Source organism: Hyposmocoma kahamanoa, unplaced genomic scaffold (assembly GCF_003589595.1).
Source record: "Hyposmocoma kahamanoa isolate Upper Pololo Valley unplaced genomic scaffold, ASM358959v1 192, whole genome shotgun sequence".
Classification (NCBI taxonomy): Eukaryota; Metazoa; Arthropoda; class Insecta; order Lepidoptera; family Cosmopterigidae; genus Hyposmocoma; species Hyposmocoma kahamanoa.
Window position 1 is genome coordinate 10714004 of NW_020653719.1, and position 26850 is coordinate 10740853.

The 26850-nt window shown below is 36.8% G+C and overlaps 2 protein-coding genes across 2 annotated transcripts in view; both read right to left on the bottom strand.

The window, feature by feature from the left end:
- LOC113226685 (probable cleavage and polyadenylation specificity factor subunit 2) overlaps positions 1-18405 on the bottom strand; it is an 18879-nt gene extending 474 nt beyond the window's left edge. The window contains exons 1-11 of the mRNA XM_026459407.1: positions 18095-18405; positions 15496-15761; positions 14080-14204; positions 12858-12978; positions 11230-11417; positions 10210-10433; positions 8320-8469; positions 7176-7374; positions 6450-6540; positions 1310-1496; positions 30-126 (exon numbers count right to left, since the gene is read on the bottom strand). Coding sequence (XP_026315192.1) covers positions 30-126; positions 1310-1496; positions 6450-6540; positions 7176-7374; positions 8320-8469; positions 10210-10433; positions 11230-11417; positions 12858-12978; positions 14080-14204; positions 15496-15761; positions 18095-18243 — 1797 coding nt within the window. The 5' untranslated portion in view covers positions 18244-18405. The remainder of the gene's footprint in view (positions 1-29; positions 127-1309; positions 1497-6449; positions 6541-7175; positions 7375-8319; positions 8470-10209; positions 10434-11229; positions 11418-12857; positions 12979-14079; positions 14205-15495; positions 15762-18094) is intronic.
- Positions 18406-19355: 950 nt separating this feature from the next.
- On the bottom strand, positions 19356-24340 carry LOC113226687. Its single transcript, XM_026459408.1, has 3 exons — positions 24281-24340; positions 21344-21437; positions 19356-20761 (listed from the first exon to the last, which is right to left on the bottom strand). The coding sequence occupies exons 1-3, from the start codon at positions 24281-24283 to the stop codon at positions 19356-19358; spliced, it is 1503 nt and encodes a 500-aa protein (XP_026315193.1). The 5' UTR covers positions 24284-24340.
- Between the last annotated feature and the right edge of the window lie 2510 nt (positions 24341-26850).

The window sequence follows — 26850 nt, forward strand, 5'->3', positions numbered from 1 at the left end:
AGAGGAGAGAAGGAAAGACAGGTAAAAACTTTTACCTGGTAGATGTGTGATTCAGTGGTGGCGTCGATGACGTCTCCTTTCTTCGGAATGTAGATCTTTTCAATGCCTTCCGCTTCGCAGTGTTTGCTGGAGAACACGTTGATAAATATTACCGAGGTGTTTATATTAAAAAATACTGACACTGTATGGGTGCAATTAAGACAGGCGAAGTTTAAGATGATACGCCACATTTCTGTTTGATTATAAAGGCTCTATGTACATTTGTGTCCAATGTTTATGCTTAAAATGTTAATGCGGTATCATCAAACAATAAATACAGTAAAACTGCTTAGTTTGCGTTTGTGTTACACGTGTGCCAACAGTACGCAAAGTTCCACATACTTAAACGCAGTCAGCCATTTTCGCTTTGTACGTTATGCCATAATGGAGTGTAAAAACGAACTATCGTTTTGTGCGACTACGCACTTGTAATTATTATCTATGTGGTGATGTTACATATCATCGTTAAGTCTAAAATTATTTAACTTTAGTAAATTTTCTTTTTATCGTAATATTTTTTTTGTTACAAGAAACGAAACTTCTTTTTTGGAGAACTAAGATAACACCTCGAATCGGTCGTCGTTCAGCCACTGACTGCTAGATGGCAGCACATTGAATGAAATTTCAATATAAAATCTAAACGTTGTTATTTGCAATAATAAGTTTTTCCTTTCAATGATATGCCAGCAGGGTAAACTTTAAATTATACGAACAGTCCAGAATTTATTACACCTTCTAAGTTGACTTAATTTTTTAATTATATCTAAATATAATTTGGAATTTGAAAGATTTACTTAAACAAAATAATATTTTTCTTCGCTGCATACACTGTGATTTTTTTTAAGGGATAGAATGGGGAAATATGAAACCATAGGAGATAGAGAGAAACTGTCTTAGGAACCATTAAGTAATTTTTTATGAAAAAAAAAATTTACATCATCAATGTCTTGGTCAAACACTTTTTGGTTGTCCACAAAAATGAATGATATTGTCAATTTTTTTAATGCTGATCCGTCTTAGTTTCTTATATCGGAAAAAGAAAGATCGAAATTAAGAAGAAAAATCGGGATAACAGATGTTGTCATGTCACGAATGTTGTGATGTCAAATTTAATAAATTCTTTTTTCACACAATATTTAGTAAAATGCAATGTTCTGAATTAATCAACTTCAAGTACTTAACAATTCAAAGAGTTTCATGTTGTCTGATCCCCTATTAAGAAGCAATCGTTTTCCTACAAGGCTACCACCGCTTTTTGAACAATACATACCTAAGTGTTAATAAAGATGCAGTATTAGCTCTTAGCCCAACAATAGCTCGTGGTTTCGCCTGTGACACAACACGCAGCAATGATTCACCGTCACATCTTCCTTCCAGCTCGATGTACTGGATGTTGGCCTTCACGTGGATTTGGCGTTGGACGGTGATGCATTTGCTTGGAATTTCTATCATTTCCTCTGGACAAAAACCGAGATAATAAGTTTTAAGAAAACCTTAGAACATGACACGTAGTCGAAGGGTTTGACCTACGGTCTCTCACGGAAAGGGTTGCAGGTCCGATTATGGGCTTCCATCTCAGAGATTTTAGGAATTTATGTGCCAAATTTAAAATTTACCATGACCTTTTTGCTGAACGAAAACATTGTGAGTAAACCTGGACACATCTGTAAAGCAATTTAATGATGTTTGTGAAGTTCAGCCCAAGCCCTCTCATCGTGAAAGGTGGCCTGAAACCAACAGCATAAGGAACCGAACCAATCTAATAATCGACGTTCTTATAGAAGTTGATCAAGCAAAATGGATATAGACCTGTTACGTGGGAAAATCGTCACAAGTTGATGATGGAAAATTTAATACAGGGTGTCAGCATCAAAACTGAGAAGATTGCCTGTAAGTTGGCTACATGTCCTTATTGGAGAAGAGTAGCTCTTGATAGATCAGGCACTGGAGAGATCTGGAGGAAGTCTATGCCAAAAGGCACACTTTAAGGCCCGGCACCCACTGATGGGACACGACGGGAAGAGGTTCTTAGGTGACGAATAATAATATACCTTAAGATTATGACTTTGTAGTTGCAATTTAAATGATAATGCTCGTAGATGCAATATGAAGCTGTGGTACGCTTAGAGCGAATCCTATTCGCTTCCGGAAGGCCTAGGCAGCCTTCGGGATGGTTCGGAAGGCCGAGTGCTGCTACAATAATAATAATGCGCATAGCCAGGTGTAGGGAAACTAATAATAAATCATATGTGAAGTTTACATCTAAAGATATAGATTCAGTTCTAAGAGGCATGTCGCGAGGAAAATCACCTGGGCATGATTCTCTAAGTGTAGAACACCTTAAGCACGCGGGTGTGCATCTACCCAGAGTACTTGCCATGCTATACACCTTATGTATAAGTCACTCCTATTTACCTGAAGACATGATGAAAACCCTGGTGGTACCCCTTGTAAAGAATAGAACAGGAGATGTGTCTAACGTAAACAACTACAGACCCATACCCTTGGCCACTATCCTGGCTAGAGTGTTGGACGGTGTGCTCGACAAGGAGTTGGATGAACACCTCGTTCTCAATGATGCCAATTTGGCTTTAGGTCTGGGCTCTCTACAGAGACAGCTATCCTTTGTCTGAAGCACACTGTTCAATATTACACTGCCCGTAAAACGCCCGTATATACGTGCTTTCTAGATCTTTCGAAAGCCTTCGATATGGTGTCTTATAATCGCCTGTTTCAAAAGCTGTGTGACGATACCTCGCTGCCTAGTGAGTTAATTGAACTCTTAAAACACTGGTATATTCATCAACGTAACGTGGTGAAATGGGCAGGCTCGTTATCGGAACCATACAGACTTGAGTGCGGGGTGAGGCAAGGGGGGTAACTTCCCCAAAGCTATTTAATCTTTATGTGAACGGCCTGATCGAGGAGCTTAGTAGTGCCATGGTGGGGTGTTCAATTGACGGTAACTATGTCAACAACATTAGTTATGCCGATGACATGGTGCTGCTGAGCCCCTCGATTAGTGCCCTTAGAAAATTGTTAAAAATATGTGAGAGATATGCGGAGACTCATGGCCTCAAGTATAACGCAAACAAAAGTGTAATGCTAGTGTTCAAGTCAGGTGCTAAACACTATCGTTCTGTGCCGCCAGTCACTCTCGGGGGCACTACACTTGAAACAGTGTCGGAATTTAAATACTTGGGGCACTGGGTCACCGAGTCGCTTAAAGATGATATGGACTTAGAGAGGGAACGTAGGGCGCTGGCTGTTAGAAGTAATATGTTGATCCGTAGATTTGCAAGGTGTACAGTAGAAGTGAAAGTCACCTTATTTAAAACCTACTGCCAATCATTTTATGCCTGCAATCTGTGGACGGCATTTACTCAGAAGGCATACAGCGCCCTACGTGTCCAATATAATAATGCATTCAGGATGCTGTTGGGGCTGCCGCGCTACTGCAGCGCGTCAGCAATGTTCGCAGAAGCCTTTACGGATAGCTTCCAATCCATTTTAAGAAAGTGACAAGCCTCCCTAATGCAGCGGGTGCGCGCCAGCACCAACAGCCTCCTTACTACAGTAGCAAATAGAGTTGATGGTCCTTTCAATGAACGTCTCAACTCGTTGCATGTAGTGCCCTCTAAGTGGGCTGTAAAATGAAAGTACTCGTTAATATGTACATAAGTAAATGTTATGGAATAAAGTAAACAATGTAAATTACTAACATAGTTTATAAGTCTGTTGCTAATTATATATGGATTCAGGTCCGAAATAAATGCTTATTATTATTATAGCCCCGCACTAGGGAAACCCTGTATCGCGGGTGCAATGGACACACACATAGATAACTACAAATTACACTCAAACTCACGAGATAAATAAATGTAGACCGTACAAATCTGCCGTCCACTAACTAAAAAGCGGCTAAGTAACAAAATAGAATTTTGAGATATTATTTCAAACCATAACCCAGTCTCAGAATATTCAAAATTGTTAAATGATATCTCAGCTATGCATCGTTAGGGTAAGGTCCGATTAGTTGAACGCGTTAACTTAATTGTAACTGTTTTTAAAAGTGAGTTTTGTGCTTTATTTTCTTCTGATTAAAACGGATATTTGACCATTTGTCACTTAGCCGCCTTTTAGTTAGTGGACGGCAGAAATATTCCTTTATCCATAATAGGCAATCCAGCTTGGTAACCGTTCAGCCACGGAAGCAGTTAACTTTGTGAATATGCGGGGTGAGGGGAGGCACGCACGGCAAGACTCAAGAGAGAGAGAATGCTTCGGCATGCTTAAAGACGCTTAGGTAAACCTAGGCATACCACGGCATAATTGCCATCGGTGTGTGCTTACATGTAGGAATGCCGAAGGATCCTCTGCCAAACCACCCCGTCGGTGGGCGTGGGGCCCTGAGAGATATACTATCGATAGGGAAGTAAAATTGTACGTGAAAAGTTATTTAAAGAGTCATCCAAATCATCAAGGTCATCAAAATGACCGGCATCCTATTGGGGCCGTGGTGGGTTAAAATGACCAGCACGGCGCACCTAGCTTTGCGATGCTCGTTCACGCCTCAGGTGGCAAACGCTACGTATTTAGCCACATAACATGACCGGCGTGGCCCTGATGAACTACTGTTGCCACTTGGTTTTTAGGATTTTTGATGGCATACATACTTTTCTAGACTAAGAGGAATAAGTGTATATATTTCGAATAAAAAAAAAATTACTTTAATTTGAAATTTAATTTAAAAGTTACAAATTAAGCAAAAAAAATGGTTAATGTGAAATGTAAATTTCAAATGAAAGACATACGTTAGTTTTAGGTAAACATCGATCGAGCATTACGTGTACATACTCTGCCTGGCATTGTGAACGGCGCGGCCTAAATGTAATAATTATTGCGTTTAGGCCGCGATGGGTTAAAATGCCCGGCGCAAATAATGAAATATGGCAAAAAAAATTATGCGTATACAAATGAGACCAAAAACAGTCATATAAGCCAATGTCATAGTTTGGACATTTTTGAAAATTCTACTAGGCGACGAACGTGTTAAAAGATATCGTTGCGTACTTTATACGTATGTAAAATAATTAGGATTAATTGTTAGTGTTTGGAAATATGCTGGTATCTTCACAGTATTACCATGGAGTGTGCGATGGAATTGAACGAATTCCCCATTCCCCTTTTTATCGTCGGGGGACCAGACGTAGGCTGGGGTTCCACCCCTATGTTGTGGATATATTACCACATTTTTAAATGGCGAACGGCTATGGGGTGATTATTTACTTATTTATAACTTGATTACTTATTAAAACTAGCTCCATGGTCGATAAGATGGAGGTCAAATGCGTACTTATTTTTGGATAAAAAAAGCAGACTGACTAGACAAAGTCACAAATTCATTAAAAGGGCAATGTATTCGCCTTCATAATAAGGTTCCTGTTGATATTTTGCTACTTACGAGGTTTAAAACTGTAGGGAAATAAAACGTTTAAATTATATCTTTTTTATAAAAAAAAAGAACATTGAAAGTACGTGGAATTCAATATATTTGCCAAGTTTTATTGAAATCGGTTACCGGAAAGTGCGCGAAACCGGATTCATTCCCTAATTAAGTATCTTCAGAGGTAGAACATTTTCTTTAAATTTAAATGGGACTAAACTCAGGTACCCTCATTCCAACATAATAAGAATCAACAAAATCGGTTCACAAGCAGTCGCGTAATCGCATTATATACACACACAAAAAACAACAGCCGAATTGAGAATCTCCTCCTTTTTTGAAGTCGGTGAAAAAGTACTTGGATGACAAAAATATTTGAAATAAATATTGTAAAAGATAAATGTGTACAAGTGTCCATTTACAAGGCGCAACCACAAGAGTTTTTTACTAATTCTTCTCACGCATGTTTACCTTACCTATGAGTAGTAGGGATTAATCAAATAGACGATTACAAGTGTAATTTGCTTACCTATTATTGAATAACTTGATAAAAAATAACCCTGACTAGCATTGACTTACAAATAAATGGACGACGGGTCTAATACAAAAACCACGAAAAAAATGTCCCAAGTCAACCTATTCGAAATTTAAATTGTAATGTCATCGCAGTATCGCGCTGTCAGTAGAACAAATGAAGACTAGAGCGGAGTGTCGCGCTCTGTATACGATTTTAGCGCCTTACAAGTGCAGACACTTTTTAGCGCGGACCCGACGTCCATATAATTGTAAGTCAATGCTGACTAGAATTATTTTAAGCTGCACTTTCAATTGTTTTTAGACGAATTTAAGTTTAAATACAAAGCACACGTTACATTGCTTAGAATCGAGTTGTTTTTTATTTAATGTTTAGATGTTTTTTCACATCAACACGGAGAGAAACAAAAATACTTCCAAATCGAATTACCATCAGGTTCCTGTTTCTGCGGAGGTGCTGGTGGAACGTCCCGGATTTCACCTTCTGCGTCTACTATTTCTGCTAATCTGTAGTCTTCAGGCTGAAAATATAATGGAATAATTTTAAATATACAAGTGAATATGCTAGGATTCGAACGAAGCCACTAACTTATCTAGACTCAAAAATTAAGGAATTGAGAAAACATGATTTGAAAATAAAATATGAAATTAATCGTACTGCGAATAATGGGATCGTTTTTATTTGTATATATATAACATTATATACTGTCCCTGTGAAGAGTTCGTCCAGGGAAGTACTGCCACTTCATCTATTTCTGCGGCCAAGCAGTAATGTGAGCATTTCCGGTTCCGGTTTGGAAGGGTGCTGGTGAAATTACAGGAACATGGGACTTGTCAACTTATGTCTCAGGGTGACGGGCGCAGCGGCAATGCCCCTCAGATCTTTGCGATTTAAAGCTCTGAGTGGCACTGCAATTGTTTCGGACAGGTGTGTAGCTTTCCATCAGGCGCACGACTTGTTTGTCCAATCACTTGATATTATTAAAAATATAATTATAAGAGCTACATCGCTAATGTGTTACCAGGAATATATGGCCCTTATTTCGTCTCTATTTCTGTTTATATACTCGATGGTCCCGGCAAGCAAAATGGACCGCATTAGTACGGGAAAAAATTAGATTGAAGCTGAGTTAGTACCGACTTTTAACGTAATTACCTTAATTATCTCTCCATAGTCATCGGCCCTAGTTCTCTCCTCGTGGAAGGGGTACATGGCGTGATGTCGTTTGTTGCTCTTGAAGCACCCAGTCGGACGGGTGTCGTGTCGTACCGGAATATCGTGTCGTCCCGTCACGACCCACATTTCGAGCTCGCCGTCCGAGTCAGAGTCGGAAGACACACCAGCTGTTTCTTCTCTGGAACAAAAGAGGCATTTCGACAAATCCGTAGAACAAAGGTCTATGTGCAAGGCTACTTATTCTCAGGACATAGTACATTTCGTTCGTTCTTCTTCGCCGTGAATGTCAGATCGACTGTTGTTGAATTTTATAATTTCCGAAACGAAACAAGATATATCGACCCCTCCTACGTAAAGTATCGTATGTCGAAATTGCCAAGTTTACAAGGGAGCGTTTTAAAGTTCTGAATTCACTGAAAGAGTGATCACCATAGATCATCTAACCGATATCTAGGATTTTATAATACTCTATGTGAGTAATAAGCTTTGCCGAATAAAACGTCGCATTAAAAAAGTCACGTGTTATGTTCATTTCAGTGAATTCAGAACTTTAAAACGCTTCCCTGTAAACTTGGCAATTTCGACATACGATACTTTACGTCTGAGGGGTCGATATAAATTCTCAAAACACCTTTACGTAGGCCTTAGTTTGAATAATGAAATTATTATGTAACGTATTTATTCTCTTTTCGCTATATAATCACATCGGACTCTGTTCTTCGGATGAGTCGATTTTGTTCGTGACAAGTACACTTATCGAATCAAGGTTTTGGATACAAATTTTCACCACTAGCGATGCCTTGGTTGGACGGGTAGAACCCTGGAGACTCGGAGAGCTCTTTTCGGGGCGCGACCATTACTACTTTATCGGCGACCGGTACACTTTGTCGGAAACTATTACACCTTGTCGACGACCGTTTCTATGTTATCGTTAAAAGCGTTACCACTTCGTCGGCCACCGTTATACTTGGTTGGCGGCTGTTACCATTTTGGCGGTGACCGTTATACTTCGTCGGCGGTCGGTTGTTTGCCAGTATGAATAACATAAAGAATGTAGAAATAAAAGGTTAAATGAACCAAAGGAAAGTCGAGGGCTTTCAGGTTAAAAGAAACGTTAACTCACTTGATGGTGTTGTTGACCTTCAGCCTCTGTTGCTGCAGAAATTCCTCCAGCTCTGATCCTTCGAGTCGCATCCGCTTTCGCACCGTGAGATCGATGACTCGATCACCGCCTTTCTCTATTAACTCGCGGGCTAGCGTACCGGGAGACGTTCTGGAGATTTTTACATGGATATTACGTTATCTGGCATATGTAGTGTTTTTTTAAAATAATAATAGTGTCAGACAACTATTCCAGTAATAATAATAATAATAACAACCCATACTCTCAACATAACCCCGCACTAGGAAAACCCTGTATCGCGGGTGCCATGGACACACACAGACAAATACAAATTACACCCAAACTCACCAGAGAAATAAATGGGCATACATTTATTTCCCGGCCCTGGAATCGAACCCGGGACCTCTGCGTGGCTGTCCAGCATAGTAATCGTTTGGCCCCGGAGGCAGTTAATGTAATAAGGTCACAAACTAAAAAAGTCCCTGTACTATCTATCTATACATATAACAATAAAATATACAATAATTAACACAGAAAACAGCATAGCTAATATTTAAACAAAACAACTAATTTTATTGTATAATTTAATACTAGGCTGTGGCGTAAACAAAAGCATCTCATTCAACTAAAGCCACAGCCTAGAATGGGCTGTGACGCTGGTTTTCAATGGACACTAGCGCGTGAGTGACGGACGTGGACGTGGGACGGACGTTTAGTTACTTGGCGATCGGAGCAACGTTGTCTAATATTTATTTATTTATTGGGCCACTGTGGACGTCCAATATTTGTGCGTTTCTCGTACATTAGCGAACATTTAATGATATCTTGTTAAATAAAAGAAAAACGAAAATGTAAATTACGTTAAAAATATTTTTTTTTTTTTTATCAAATATATCATCCATCAGTTCGTCCAGGAATCATTGCTACCATACCTATTTATGCCACCATGCGGTAAGTGAGCATTTGGACTTGGCACATTGTCTGATGGGCGGATGACCTTTGCAATTTCTCTGCTCTGAAGTAGGAATATTGCCACACTGCATATTATATGGCGCCAAAAAATTTATAATCATTTGCCAAAGGAGATTAGATTGATCAATCATTTTAATGAATATAAAAGACAACCGATAGCTTTTTTAGTAAATAGTACTTTTTACGAATTGACAGAATTCTTTGACAATAATTATTGAGATATATAATTCATGGATTTTTTTAAATTCTTTTGTAATTTTACTTTATTTGCAATATTTGACAATTTCATTAATCGTTATAAATAGTTGAGTTTTCATTGATTGATTGTAGTAATTAGTTTAATGACATATACGTATGTGTGCATGCCGATTATGGTAGAATAAGTTGGATTTATTTAAAATAAGATCTGCTCATAACGTACTTTTGTAATCATTGACTTACAAATAAATGGACGACGGGTCTAATACAAAAACCACGAAAAAAATGTCCCAAGTCAACCTATTTAAACGTAGTGACATGTAAAGGAATATGAAAAAGCTAAAACGTTGAATTGAAATTGTAATGTCATCGCAGTACTGTCTAATTTTGCTTGCTTCGCTGTCAGTCGAACAAACGAAGACTAGAGCGTGAATGACGCTCTGTATACGATTTTAACGCCCTATAAGTTCGGACACTTTTTAGCGCGGACCCGACGTCCATATAATTGTAAGTCAATGTTTGTAATTGATTGTTCTTATATACCATTTATTCTTATTACTTAGTTTCCGTAAGGCACATTTGGAAGACTAAGATTGAATACTGTACGATTTATACGGCTGAGTTTAATTTTTGACCTCCAAGTGGTACATTAATAGTAATTTTTAACATTAAAGTCTGTGTGAGGATTTAAAAACTTATCGTGGTTAAAATTTACGATACCTTGCAGTTAAAACGATGGAATTCTGAGGATGAGGGGCCCATAAAAGAAACAGATCCCTCGCAAAGCCAGCTTCGAGGTCAGGGCAGGAGGCCAGGACGACCTTCGGCCCTGGGGTTCTGGTTACTTCGATCACGGAGTGGCACAGCTGCAGGTGGCGTAAAGCAAACGGGTTGGAGCGAGCGCCTTCGAATGCGCGGGTCAGTTTGTCGCTCATCCACTCTATCTGAAATTTTTTTAATGTCAAAATTGACAAACGCTACGCCAAAATCTCAATTGATGTCAACCGTCTAAACAAATATTATGCTGGTCTTGAATAACTTCAAATTGTAGTTTTAAGGAAAAAGTGTAATTACACTTAACCTAATTAGGTTTTCAGATCATTAGAAAATCAGCAACGGAGCAAATCTTTCCAAAATAAAATTCAAAGTTAAATAAAATTTGTCATATAAATTTATATATATGTATATCATATCTTAAAGTTTTTCTAATTTTTTTTTGATAATAATAATTCATTGTACACAAAAAACAGGAACACATTACACGCCTCTGTTTAATGTAAAACAGATTTTGTACAACAGCATCTAAGATGGTGGCGCTACTTTCACCCCATTAGGTAGTAACGCTGTGTCTTTCAGGGGTTAAAGTTCTTCGACGCTCTATGTGAAACAAAGTGTGGTTCGAACAATGAAAACAGTTCTTTTTTAATAAAAATATAATGAAGACAAAGCAATAATAAAATTTATAGAAAAAAATAAAAAATAGATAGAAAACAAAGGGTTAAAAGTAAAAAAAAACAAAGAATTTTTAAATAAAAAAAAGAACATAATATAAAATTAAAATATGATGCGATAAACGGAAAAATGTCAAAAAATAAAATAAACAAAACGTGATGCAACTGTAAAATTCAAAGAATAAAAAAAAATGAAAAATAAATAATAGACACATGCTTGGTCACAGTATCAACTGATGCTAAGCAATGATATGACCTACGATGGTACGCGGACAAATGAATGACATACTTGCGACTTGGCGAATTCGACTACGTTGTAACTGACGTTGGAGAGCAACAGCAGCGAATAAGCCACTAATCCGGAATCCCTGTTCCGCCATAGCTGGTCCAACATGTGGGCCAGTTCGAGCACTCGACCTGCAGTGTCTGTGCAGACCAGCACGCATCCCCCACCACGCAAAGTGCTAAGGATCGTTGCTGGGGAAGACAGATAGATAAATAAATATCATAATAGCTATCATTAACCCATGACAATCGAGTGATGGGATGACGGACTACTCATATCATTAACCCATGACAATCAAGTGATTGGATGACGTGACTACTCATGTCATTAACTCATGACAATCAAGGGATTGGATGACGTGACTACTCATATCTTTAAGCCATGACAATCAAGTGATGGGATAACGTGACTACTCATATCTTTAACCCATGACAATCAAGTGATTGGATGACGTGACTACTCATGTCATTAACCCATGACAATCAAGGGATTGGATGACGTGACTACTCATATCATTAACCCATGACAATTAAGTGATGGAATGACGTGAGTACTCGTATCATTAACCCATTACAATCAAGTGATCGGTCGGCTCGCGCGACATGATCAAAATGCCAAGTTGAGTGTCGCGCTTCAGTCGAGGGGTGAATGCGCGTTCCAATAGTCATAGTGACGTCTTGTTGCCTATGCATATCTATTTTTCGATCAATTAAATTTAGAGATGTCGTTGGAGGAAATAAATTCAACGTTTTAGAAAGACCACTAATATGCAACAGTAAACATGTCGACCATAAAAATAGAAGGATTATTAATTATTATAAAAAGAAGAATAGAGATGTCATTAGTTCATAATTAGAATGTGATTCCAATTCGGCTTGATATTTGCAAGAATATAGTCAAACGTTTCCATGGTCATTCTAACGGTATCATAGAATTTATGCAGATCTTGTTTTTGGTGTTGGTAATTTCGGCGAAACTGGCCATTTTGGTTTCTTTGTAGTACGGATTCACGTCTTCTTGTGCCCATAATAACTCATACTGAATAAAGGGATAATGTACTATAAAAAGGTCATGTCACAGTATAAACATCGCGTTCACACTCCCGTTACGTCACTTTACCGCCTAAACTGAAGTGCAGGCCACACCGCGACCGAAGCTAAGCTAAGTTAGTTAATTAAGTGTTTTATTGAACGTCAGAATATTTAACCACCATGCTGTTAAATTATTTTTTTTGGGAAATTACTACACTGGTTTGTTATATATAACCCTTCGATCCGGATTCGAACCGACGTTTCGGAGCAAACAGTGCTACGCCAACTAAGCACGAAATGCTTTCAAAGATTTCTCATACATGGCGCTACGGTTAGAAAGTCATCGATAACCAAAAATATAAAGATCCGACAACAAGCACATGGAAAAATTCGTGAGGTCCGCTGGTTCGTTCCGTTGCTTAGTCGGCATTGCGTTACGGTTTGCTACGCGGCTTCGGTTCGAAGGAATTTTTTCTGAGTGTTCGATCTTTGTATTAATAATTATAAGAAACTAGTGGAGTAATTTCACATAAAAAAATTATTGAATATCAATTCAATAATAATTCAAAGTAGTATCCCCAAATCCCGGAGTTTACTCACTCATGAGCTTCTCATCTCGGAGTCTTCTTCTGGGTTGTACGTAATCCGCGTTCATCGCCCCGAGCAGCATGAGCGACGGTCTCATCAGTTTCTCTATCTCGCATCCATTAAGATGCCGTTCCTTAAAATTGTAATACAACACCATTGGTTAAATCGGTAGCCCCCATCTTTCTACATTACTTTTTTGATTATAGTGAGCCTTCCTACCGACCCTTAAGTTATATGAAAAGGACTGAAAGAATTTATGGGTAAAAGGGCAGTCAATTTCCAGTTATTAAAGATTAATTTTTCTACTTCTGTACTTTAATGGCAGTTATAATTTCCTGAACCATATCACTAAGGGTTTTTTTAAGTTTTAAATCATAATTCTATTGTCTATGGTACTCGTTACTAAACTGAAAAATTTCATTATAGCTCTGTACGTACATAGAACTAGTATTACAGTTAATATCTTGCAACTAGACCATAAACCTTTAAAAAAAAATTGGTTAAAAGTTTTTTGTTAAGTTTTGTTTTTTGGCTTTTGTTGTCATGGGTTGTTAACAAAATATACATTAAAAATTGATTGTTTCATTATTTTATTTACTTATATAAAAAGTATTGTATGCAAACGTTACATAATTAGAACCTTAAAATCTCGCACCTATTACGTATTGTTAAACACTGTAAACGACTTGAAGAATCCTCATTAACAATTTTTAAATAAAAAAATAATTGAAAAGAAAAACTAGAAGGTCAACCTAGACTACTAGACACTAGAAGGTCTAGGTTGACCTAGAGCTTATAGATTTTCTTTTCAATTATTTTTCACATTGCAAAGAATCCTGCAAAGTATAAACGGTAACACGTATTTAAAAATAGGAGATAATTGAGATATTAATTTTAAAACACATACATACACACTTTACGACTTTTTCCCATCGGGGTAGGCAGAGACGACACATATTACGATCCTAATATACATCTTTCGTCTCATCAACGCGTGTATGAAGACTGATGCAAGAGGAGATTGTACACCCGACTTGGGGAAGAACTGTATACAAAATGTTATGTATACAACACCTTATCACATATCGTATCACATTGTATGTAACACCTTTATTCTACCAGTACATACAATAAATGTTTCCGATTTCTGAGAAATCAAAAGAAGTAGGAGAACGAGAGAAAGAGAGAGAGAGAGAAAGGGGAGGCTAATAAGCAGGCAATGAATGATTCATACCTTTTTATGATTAAAATCAGGTGCATAAACTATGTCTTCTTCTCCCGGCGCAGCGATGCGCCACACGGTGCCACCGAGAGAGTGGCCAGCTGGGAGCGGCGTGATACGGAGTCCTAGACCTTTGCCTAGAATATTTAAGTACAATGATATAGACAATTTAAAAAATCATAACGACACTGGAAAGGAAAAACGACCAACAGACTATTGTTGGGCAAATGGACTTATATACTTCATGGAAGCGTTTAATAAACCCGGTTGCACTTTTTTGGTCTGTTAGACGTTTTGCAAAAGGTGTTTTTTTTTCGAATTTTGCAAAATTTTATTACAAACAAAATGTACGTTAGTTCCTTATCTGTAACGTCTTTATGTAAAAATATGATGTTAACCGTTTTTCCTGGCTGATGACCGTTTATTTTGAGTATTAACAAATTTTAGCCATAAAACATTCTAGTAGTCAAGTTTTCAATAAACAAATAAAATCAGTTATGATTTTTTTTTTCTAAAAAAAAAACTTTAAATTGTTCTCCTGTACAGTCGATATTATTATGTAAATTCATTATAAATCAGTAAGAAGCATAAAAGTAGCATTGACGGAGTGGAGATGAAGGAGGAAAATTTGTGGAATAAAGCTGAGTGACAGAGTGAAGAATACAATAATACGTGAAAGATGTGGCTTGAAAAAGGATGTAGTGACTAGAATAGAGAGAGGAATGTTGAGATGGTTTGGGCATGTAGAGTGGATAGATACATAGATGTAAGAAGAATTACCAACCAGATTTATGATGTGAATGTGGATGGAAGGGTTTTAAGAGTATGTCCCAGAAGGACTTACATTGACCAGATCAGTGATGAATGATTATATATTTATAAACCCATCTCCCCTTTTATTTTTATGCATGTGACGTGAATGTCTCATTTGTGTAGTCCCTTTTTAGATTCTCATAGTTGTCTTTTTAGATTCCCAACGGATCTCCGGCTATCCAACCGTACATAGTCACACCAACCTCATAGGTAATGCTGACACAGGGCTTTGCACACTCGACTTTCCTAGTGGACAACCAGAGCTCTATCAGCTGGATACATCCCATTCAATTTGATTGAAAATATTATTCGTAAATATTTTTTTTATGATACACATTATATGTATAGACATAAGTTAACAAGTCCCATGTGCCTCTAATTTCACCAGCACCCTTACCCTTCAAAATTGGAGCACAGTAATGCTCACATCACTACTTGGCAGCAGAAATAGGCGAGGTGCTGGTGGGAAGTACTTTAGTACTTCCCTGGACAATCTCTTTCAGGAGCTCTACTGCTACTAAATATAAATAAAAAATAGGAAACATTGTTTTAAGCTAAAATAAAGTAGACAACGATTTAATATATACTATGTAATATGTAATTAAAAATCCTCACCTTTCATATCAATGCTCTGGTTGTATTTCAATTGCACAATATGATCAAACGCTGCATCCACATCATCCAATGTAAAAAGGTCAAAGTCTGACACATTCCTATGAGCCTGGTACAGATCGTACATAAACATCTGACCCATCTTGTAGATCGGCAGCGTAGCATAGATGGGACAGTTGAGACCGAGTTTACCGACTGCATATGGTAGTGCACCGAGATGAAGAGGGTCTGAGTGCGATATTAATACTGCATCTATTGTGTTTATGTGCCTGGAATGAGTAATAATAAAAAATGTTAGTGATACTGTGTGCTTTACAAATATGCAAAGAAATGAAGGTACATAAGTGAAAAGTGAACATGGATTGGGCTGCCAATTCCAGCATTATAATAAAGACTAGAACATTAACCATCTTGGCTTCGATAAATTGTATACATTTACAAACCCAACCCTGAATTTCACAATTAAAAACTGATCAGTGTTTCAAGGACAAGATTTTGTGTATGTTCTTTATTTTCTTTAAAAAATGTATGTAAAAAAAAAATGTGATACAACAATAGGAATGTAACATAAACATATCCTTCATTGTCCATAGTCTTACTGTGTAGTCCTGCTAGTAGTACCAAGGACAATATTTTTAGTCTGTGGTTTTACCAGTAGGAGTATGGGCAAAAAACAATCATATTGTATGGGCATTGGACCTACTGATTGGGTAGTACAGTCACGTCTCAATATTAATAATGTTACTGGTTCTGACTTAACTACAAATGTTCTCTAGGATAATCCCTGTGACAGTTCATAAAATATTGCAAGATATAATCTTGTAACAACATACAAGAGATAGAAAGAAGGATAAATATTACAAAGAATAGGTAGAAAACCTCTTTTATTAGTAATATTTATCTTTCTTGAAGGAAGTTTCTCCTCCTCATGATCTTAGAGAACTATTGTAGTTAGTTCAGAACCAGTAACATTTTTAGTATTGACGGTGACTTTACTACCCGATCAGTAGGTCCAATGCCCCTACAATATAATTATTTCTTGTCTATAGTCTTACTAATAGAACCAAGGACAAAGAACATTGCCGTTGATTCTACTAGTAGGACCATGCAGAATGCCCACGGGCAATGAAACATGCAGAGAGACTACTTAACAGGGTCTCTCAATTAGGAAGTTGGTTTATATACATCTCACCCAAAATATGGAATGCCTCCTGCTGAAGAGATACACAGCCTATATCAACCATTGTCGATATTCAGATGATAATGATCACCGTGGCTATTAATTAGCTTGTGACACATCCTAGATGAATACAGTTATATAATAAATATTTATTTTTGTTATTTGATAAAAACACAGCTGCATGTTACGGACGCCATATGGTTCTAGAATGCTACAGCACCAAAATCGTTAGGGATTCTTAAGACATGTGACGGGTTAACATGCAACCCTGGGATTCAGGTTTCTAATAATTTGAGACTTATGTATTATTATTTATGAACATTGATGATCTTGTTGGAGCCCTGGGGTTTATCCCAATAGAACCAATTTGGGAAATGAACTTTTAAAATTTTTTTTTAATATATAGTAGATACACGCTTGGCCACAATCTCACCTGATGTTAACCGACGATGGGACGTGTTTGCCTAAAAAATGCCTATTGCTCTAGCCTGGAATAGCCTCAAATTGTACTTTTCGGGAAATACAGATTACCACCAGTAGAGCATTCCATTCCTTTGCCGCATGCATCAGAAAGGAGGATGTAAAGCATTTAGTACAAATAGGTGGAATATCAACAACATAAGAATGGATTGTTCCGGACCTTCTAGTCGACCGAAGGAACAGTGAGGGTGGAACCAAATTGAAAAGTTCCTGTGCACAAATTGGTTCTCGCCCGGTTGTTCTTAGTTCTGCCTCAGCATGAACTCTGTTGCTCTAGTCTACTGGCACATTATTATTATTATTGTGAAATTTGACTGTATTTTAATTATGATTTATACCGATGCACGTATTTAACCCTTTTTGTATTATTATAACTATTTTAGACTCTCGCCTCTCCCAATGCCAAAAAGGTTATTGGTATTATTATATCTATTTCAGATTCTCGCCTCTACCAAGGCCTAGAAGACTAATTTTGAATTTTTAAATGAGATAGGCGGTATTCCCCAGCAATGGCACAGTGGGCCTACGTGGCCCCTCATCACTGCGACCATTTACTGATCTATTGTGATCACCCCTAATTACAGTTCCATTTTTAGTAACTTTGTAATTTAAGTTGTAATGCCATTACAGGCATGTTAGAAAATCAATGAGGGTAAACTTGCTGCTTTAAAGTCCTCTGAAGCCGAGACATAGACACATTTGACATGTTTATAAATTTTTTTCTTCAAATAAACTTCAAATAATTTTGTTTCCACTTTGAACATAAGTTTAGCGGATAAACCATTCAAGGAAATTATAGCTGGCATAATGAAATGCATAGTAACTTTTATGTTTTGTGGTAAAGAATGAAATTAGTTGACTACACTAAATAAAGAGAACAAATATTAAATGTCTTTGCCAGAACCCTGTATATATGTCCAAAACAACCTCAAAATCACAAACCGTTTTAACTCTCTTATGAACTCCATATCAAATTTCTCGTCCCACCCGCAGTCCAACAGGAACTTAAACTCATCGACTTGCAGTACATAGCACGGTGGAGTCTCATCTCCAGCTCCTGAGAGGCAATAAAGCTTGATTATAGAGGTCATTTTCAATTACCACTCAGGTCAGTTTTTACACTAAATATAAAAACAACACGCCACGTTTAATGTTCTATTCTCATTGATTAGAACATTAAATATCCTTTATCCTTTAAGTTTTATTTAATGTTTTATACTTTGCAAAATTCCTGAAAACAAAACAGTTTGCGCGGCTCTGTTTGACAGTGAGTCACTGTCACTGTCAGTAACGTGACATTTATGGGCACAGATAAAAAAATGTTACGTTACGTTTTATTACGTTTCACTTTATATAGACATCATATTTTTTATGTGTCTCGTCTAATGATCATCTTTATAATAGATTCAGTGTAAACTGTATTTCAGTGTAATAAAATGGAAGAGCATATTTGTAACAAAATAGAAAAGCATACACTAATTTTCTTTTACTCGAAAAGTTTTCTGAATTTTCTAATTACGTATTTTTTACTGTTGTATAAGAATTACTAAATATCATTAAAAATCCATGCTTTGGGCTCCAATTCATTCGAGATAGAACAATAACTTAGAGGCTTAATTCCTTAGAGAAATTTTCAAATTTGAAGAAAATATTTCAGCTTTAAGGGTGGCAAATTAGGAGATGCATACGGTTTATTGGATTTTACCCTCATTCCGTTAACCGATTTCAATAGAATATAATACAATTCTACAAATATATGTACTACTTGGTACTTGGTGTAACGGGCTAGTGTCCGCAACTCGGCGTCAAGGCGCCTATTTTGCGTGTACAAATATATATATCTATGTAATTCGAATAAACTTTTGAGGTTTTTTGTTGTTGTATAAACGTTATTGTCTTTACCAATGATCTTGATTCAAATCTTTACATACACACAGAATAGTAACAGAGCAAAAATGTCAGTATAATAAAACTATGCAAATCTGATAAATACTATTATCTTAACGCTTTTTAATCAATAGAGTAAGATGTGCAGCCACTTCAGCAATTGTTTTTAAATTATTCGCAACAAAACCAAAACAGCAGTCTTAATGTTGTACGTTTAATTATCTAAAAACAAATCTACTACTGTAAAACTATAAAATAACTTAAATTAATTTACTAAGAATCCAAGGCTTTACAATACGATGTAAACCTATAACAATTATAAAGTTTCGCACTGAAAATTGTTTTCTTCGTTTTTCTGTTGATTAGGTCCGCCTATTTTCAATTTGTCCATTGACTGTTTGTCTTTCTCTGCAATATTATTCTTTTCTAAAGTTATTACCGCATCATCTTCACTGTCGCATAGGAGAGATTTAAAAATTCGCTTGTAGGTCGAAGTGCTCGCCTCAGGTTCAAATTTTATTTTATATAATGTTTTATTGAATGCAGAGTCAGATGAAATTAATCTTACGCCGTCAGATTTTTTCGAATCTAATTTTGTATTAGACAACGACTGCAAAATACAGTCTGAAAAATTTACGTCTGAATAACCTGTTTCTTGTATTACGGATAGCGTTTTGGGTACTCTATTATAAAATTGTCGACTTATGGGTACTTTTGTAAAATTTTCATAACGGGATGTAATTTTACTAGTAAGATACTCCATTTTAACAACAGTGTTGCTGTTTTTAGAAATAATAGAGTTTGAAAAGCTAATTTCGTCCGTTGAATTCACAGACGTCGGAGAACTGTCGCTGTCTTTGATTTCGGTAGAAACGTTTGCTTCATCATTAAACGCTCGTAGTGCCGGTTCACTGTTTGATACACTGTCAGCTGATTCAAGTAGTGCCATTGTTAGAACTCCTGGACCTAAATCAGTAATATTAATTTTGTTTTTTATATCCTGCATCTCGATAATTTCTTCGTCACAGCCTAGTAAAATCTTTGTGTGGTCCTTGTATCTGTTTGCATCGTACACTGCGTCTCGTTTTTCCTTAGAAAGTACTATTTCTGGCTTATCTATATTACTTTTAGGGCTTTCAATAACATTATTCAATACTATAGACTTGTCGCCGAAATTGTCATCGATTGATTGTGTATAAATTGTCCCGAGATGTAGATTGTAAATGTTTTCATTTGCTTTCATTTCTTCCAGGATTAGCATGTTTGAAGACGATTTAACCAGAGAGTAAATGTCAGCTGCGAATTGGGTCTTGGATTTATTCGCAGATTCAGTAACGAGAGGAGTTTGATCAAGATTTTGAACGCTACTGGTACCATCAGTCTTTTGGAGTATTGTGTTATAAGGTGAGTCGTGATCTCGAATTTTGATTTCAGCAGACAGATTATGCTTGATAGTGTCGTTAGAGCAGAAGGTAATGCCTTTGTTGAAGATACATTTCATTTTCTTTTCTTCTGCGGCACAGGTAGTTGCGGAAGAAGAGAGCCTAGGTGATCGTTGAATGGTCTTGCTGAACACGAGGGAGATACCTTTATACGACTCGTCATCCTTTTTCATTTTGCTGTCCGATTTTTTGACTTCCATGTCGATGAGTGGTGATTGGACTTGAGTACTTGCCGAATTCTTCCTGTAGAGCTGCATGTATCTCTCTTCAAATTTGTTTTCTAGAATCGGAAATTGATCACATTGTTTATCTAAGTTGAGGGACCTCAGGGTTCGAAATATATTGCTAACCAAAAGGGGTTTAAGTTTATTCAATCAGTGTTTGGTCTAAGCAAATTAGAGTTCTAAGCAAATGGTTCTGTGGTATCCCTTCTGCTATCCAAATTCCTGGTATTGAAACCCGGTAATAATGGAAAATTTACAGAGGTGTATTTAGATCTTAATGAAATAATAAAAAAAGCGAGTTAACGTTTTGAATGCCCACAGAAATATTCGTACAATTTTTGAACTCAAAAATATTACTGATATTTGATTTTTTTTTGTTCGAGCTGTTTTTTATTAAGACAGCACTGGAGCTATTATATTTATTATAATTATTACACTGACACATACCTATATTTTATATAATAATTTATATTGATTATATTTCTAAGTGTATTGGTGTATATCTATAAATTTATAAGTTGTTGATGTGATTGTTACTATAAATTAAGCTTATTTATTGTTATTTTACCTAGGCTTTAAGATGGTATAGGATTTTACAATGAAAGGAAAAAACATCTCAGGAAGAAGTAACTTTTTACCATTGAACTTTTTGACCAAGTAATGTGCTATTAATAGAAGTAAAAATACAACAACGGCAATCAGAACGTAAGTCCACCACGATATGTTCATATTCTGAAACACAGAAGCGTAATTTTATCCAAGTGGTTGTGGTTGTGGGCTTAGAGAAGATTATTATTATTTTTTTAAGCCTGTCTATAGCAGTTGCCACTAAGAGTTTTTTTTTAGTAGCAGTAGAGCTCCTTTTGTTCAGGGAAGTACTGTCACCATATCTACTTCTGCCGTCAAGCAGTAATGTGAACATTGCTGTGTTCGGATTTGAAAGGGTAATGGTGCTGGTGAAGTTACACGCACATGGAACACATCAACTTAATTCGTTGGGGGTAGTGCAAATCCGCGTCTGTAGCATTGGTAAAAGGCGTGTATCTGCGCTAAATAAAATGTCACAAAAGAATGATTCAACGTCATTACTTTGTTATTTCAATGACTACGATCATTGACTTACAAATAAATGGACGTCGGGTCCGCGCTAAAGTGTTCGAACTTACAGGGCGTTAAAATCGTATACAGGGCGTCAGTCTTAGTCTTCGTTTGTTCGAGTGACAGCGCGCCTTGTAAAAATTGCTCAACTAAAGTGAAAAAACAGGGTGGTATATCATATTTTCACTAAGTACTACATTGTGTTATCATAGTTATAATTTAAAAGTGTTACTTTATGCACTAGTATATATAGTATTTAATTTATATTTAAATTAATCGTAAATATAAATTACAAAAGCAATCAAAATAATCAAATAGCTAACTATCTCTTTCCGACTAATTGCTTGCGTAAAAGACTGAACGAGACCCATCACGTCAATTTCAATTGTTTGAAACACAAGCGTTTGACATATTTAGAACAAAAATTTCATAGAGTCGCTTTGATGCTAATGTTATCACTAAAATATTTTTTAATACATGTTAGTAATACTTTCAAATATTGTTGTACTCTTTCTACGGCTCGGGGTTACGAATCAGAAGACCGAAAATACTTTTGCATGAATTTCCATAATCCCGAAAATATTTTTTTAGGTTTTTCGGGAGAAATATATGGCCTACATTTATTTCTCTCGTGAGTTTGGGTGTAATTTGTGGTTGTCTATATGTGTGTCCATGGCACTCGCGACACAGGGTTTCCCTAATGCAGGGCAATGTTGAGTGTGTGCGTTATTATAATTATTATTATTAATTAATACCTAAGTGTTTATTTTGGAAAGCGTTTCTCTTGCGCAATCAATATCGCGCATTTTAATTTTGTAATTATCTCACAACGGCAAATACCCTACTACCGTCAGAGCCGTACTTTTTCATGCACAAGAAACATTTGCAAGAACTATGAGCAGTACGACTATGCCTGTTGACGGAATCAACAGTCGTCAGCGATAAACCGTAATAATTATATTGAATTGAAAAGTGGTGACATTTTTGAGCGCAGTATAATTTCAGTACTATGCATGAACGGGTTAAGAAAATGGTAAGAAAAGAAAGGAAACCAGAGCTGATGCAAGCTTGACAAAAGACCATAATATTAAAGCTTTGGTATGTGATTACATCAATGAGTGAACAAAAATACTGCATAATAATACAAATAGTACAACCTTGATAGCCTAATGGATTGCACTGTGGGCATTGGATGAGAAGTTCCCGGGTTCGGTACCGGTAGGATCAATTTAACAAATTAACTTTTCTAAATGGTTCTAGTCTTGGTATTCTATTGTAAGACAATTACCTGGTTAGAAACTAGGAAACTCTCTGTATATACTCCCCATGAGTATCAGAGCAACAGAATCCCATAGCAGAACCAATTTACAAAAGTTCATTTCCCAAATTGGTTCTACTGGGAATCGAACCTGGGACCAAAAACGATGGAATTTATTTCGGGGCATAACTCAGAACACCCAGGCCAAAACAACTTTCGAAAAATTCACATTTAGTTTTATAGTTGATTGAGCTGAATTTTTACGGTTTAAAAAAAAATTCTCGAATAACTCGAGAAATCGGGTACGAGAATTCTCGAAACTCAAGAAAAAAAGTCAGACACCCTAGTTTGTAATAAATGGCATTGTATAAAATTCAACATTTACGTATAAAATATATTTATAAATAATAAAGGCTACTCCAATATACTTATGTTCAAGTAGTTTTCACTAGAAGCTATATGTGGTGCATTTTGGTAAGTTTCCAGTAGAAACTGAATATGGTGTTTTTGTTTTTCCGTAAATCGCGCTAATTTGGTTGGCACGATAGTTACGCGTACTTGATTTGATCACTAATTTACACAAATGAAAACTTATAATCCAATGCTAGTTACGCGTTATTACACTATCCCCAACGGGCCCAGTGGCAGTGCCTTTTGAATCTTCGTGATTTGAAGCTCTGAGTGGTACTGCAGCTGTTAAAGACAGGCTTGACACTTACCACCAGGCGTACGAATTGTTCGTCAGGTCACTTGGTATTAGAAAAAAAAATCAAAGGTCTGAAGGGCACTGCCGCTGCGCCCCTCACCCTGAGACATAAGTTAACAAGTCCTATATGCCTGTCATTTCACCAGCATCCTTACCCTTCAAAATCGAACCGCAGTAATGCTCACATTCCTGTTTGGCGGCCGAAATAGGTAAGGTTCATTTCAATAAGGAGATCTACTGCTAGTAAATTAATTTCTGACGGAGGAATATACTTAGTAAGGCGTTAACTTGCGAGGAGAATACTTTCTTCCTATGTAAGACAAGTCAAAACAAGCGTCTGATATTCAGCGTTAGAGTCTGCACGACTTAATTCCTTTGGATCATGTGGACGGAATAAAATGGATGAAATATAATACGACTCACCACGACAAAGAAGATACGGAATTACAACTTATTTTTGTGTCAAGATATAATTATTAGCTAGTTATACTCGTACATTAAATATTGACTAACCATTGATAAGCATTTTCGGAATTATTGTGATGAAAATTTTCCTAATACTTTTCATAGGCTGACGCTTTTGACTTTTACGAAGTCAAAAATAGATTTTATTCTTTTCAAGATGCTTTTTAGCTTCTGTGCACTGTGAAGAGTTTTGTTCGCAAGAACATTTTGCTCGTAACTATGATCTTACATTTATTAAACATACCAGTACTATACAAAAAATCATCAGTAATTTATGGACCGTGCGACTTCTTTCCGGCCAAGGCCTGCAAAGTAAGTATAAGCAAATCTTAGAGGATGGAAAAAAATAGTTTCCATAGTCTAAGATGAAAATCCATTACTGACCTCTTCTGTAAACTTTTAAATCAACCTACTAATAAAGAACTATGTAAACAGACAAAAGAAAAATTCATACAGCCAACTGTCCAATCTTTGTGATAGCGAGATTTAAAAATACCTACCTACCTACATTGTTTATTTAAAAAAAAAAGAAAAGGCGGCAAAATAAACTAAAGTGCTTTGGTGTTCCTTTCTGCTTTTTCGTCATTTTTGTATTCTCGTCGAAAAAATAGTTCTAATGAGAAGAGCGATAACGGAAATATAGTCATTGATTGTGCTCAGCCTAATTTAAAACAAGAGATAATATTAGCCATGGAAAACTTGTTGCTGGCTGTGAGCAAAGGAGGATACATGAAAACTTATGAAACTTTCATGCACTGGATAACCACGTGAATCACATTATGAGAAGTTCAGCAGACTACTATAGACTACTAATATGTGCCTCGAAAAATAACAACATTTTCTTTTAGCAAATTGTCCTAACATGTCGAATATTACTTTGAATGTTTTTACTTTTTTATTATACATCTTCTTCGCTTTGGTCTTTTAGTATTTCCCTCAGATTTAATAAATGGGTCTTAGGGTCGTATTCCAGAACTCTACTCAATCCTCGAGTCATGATTTGAGTATGATTTCAAGCACTGGAAATACGACCCTAAGGGCAAGTAGGTACTTGAGTATGATTTCGAGTGCATTAAACCATACTCAAATCCTGACTTGAGTATTGCAGTGAGCGCTGAAAATCATACTCAAGTCCTTGCCATTAGAGTCGTATTTCCAGTCCTTGAAATCATACTCAAGTCTGCTCAAATCCTGACTTGAGCATTGAGTACAGTTCTGGAATACGACACTCAGAGTCGTATTCCAGAACTCTACTCAATGCTCAAGTCAGCACTTGAGTATGATTTCTAGTGCATGAAATAATACTCAAGTCTCGACTCTAAGTGTGAGGCCAGACGAGCGTAATTTTGTGAGTTGTGAGTTGCGTTTTTTGAGTTGCGCACTTTGCGCTGCATTCGGTTTCATATAAAAGTACGGTTTGTTTCACACGACGATTTCTTTTTCGAACATCGTCTTCTAATGCTTCATAAATGCATACTATTTTTAATGTATCCATTACACTATTACGACACAAACACCTCGTATAAACGCTTAAAAGCAACTGAATAGAATACGTTCGTCTGGCGCTCGAACCGAATTTCGGTCGAGCGCAAAAAACAAAACACAACTCACAAAATTACGCTCGTTTGGCCTCACACTTAGACTATTCCATCCTCTAAGGCTCAACTCACACTGGCGCAGAGTCGAAGCGTCGGGACGCGTCATATTTTTCGCCTATAGTATATTCATCTCAATTTTCCCGTTATTAAGGAACAAACTTGTGTTATGCAAATAAGGAAACGAGGGTCTTCACTTGAGCGCAGTGAGGCGTCAGACGCCGACCACATTGTGATCCGGGCCCACTAATGCGAGCATCGTCGCGCGTCGCCAAGCGTTGTAGTTGAATAACAGGACGCGACGCGACGCTTCGACTCTGCGCTATTTGGGGGTTGAGCCTTAAGATATGGGTATCTACATTACTAAATCTATGGTATTTTCTCACATTGTTTGAGAAATTGTCTATTTTCCATCTAAAAGATCATTCATGTCTATGGTGTGGCGTGATTACACCATAGGCATCAATGATCGTGCGATATTTGCGATTCCATTTTCCCGCTTCAGGTAGCATATTAATTTAAAAACTCGCGTCTACGCCGTAGCACGTAGCTATCCGTAGCAAAACGTTATGTACAACAAACATAATGTTTACTTAATTAAATGTGCATGCAATATAGTTAATACTCCAGACATAGAAAGTAACATTAGCGCTCGTTAAAACGCTGTATTTACTCGGCAAACCTTTAAAATCGCGTTTTAGTTGCTTGTAAGGGTGTAATGAAGACTTCAAGTGTGCTAGAGTGCGAGAAACACTCGTTTAGGATGTATCGTTCATGTAACAACAGCATTGTTTATAAAGAAAAGTTTTAGGAAGATATCCACCTAGGTTAACACGTATAGTATTTTTTTTTATAATACTAAATGATGGGACGAACAAGTAGTGCGCCTTGTGGTATGCGACACGCCTATTCATAACAGTTGCAGTGGTTTAAATCAAAAGTGCATTGTCACTGCACCCGTCACCTTGAGACATAAGTTTACAAATCCCATGTGCCTGTAATTTCACCAGCACCCTTACACTT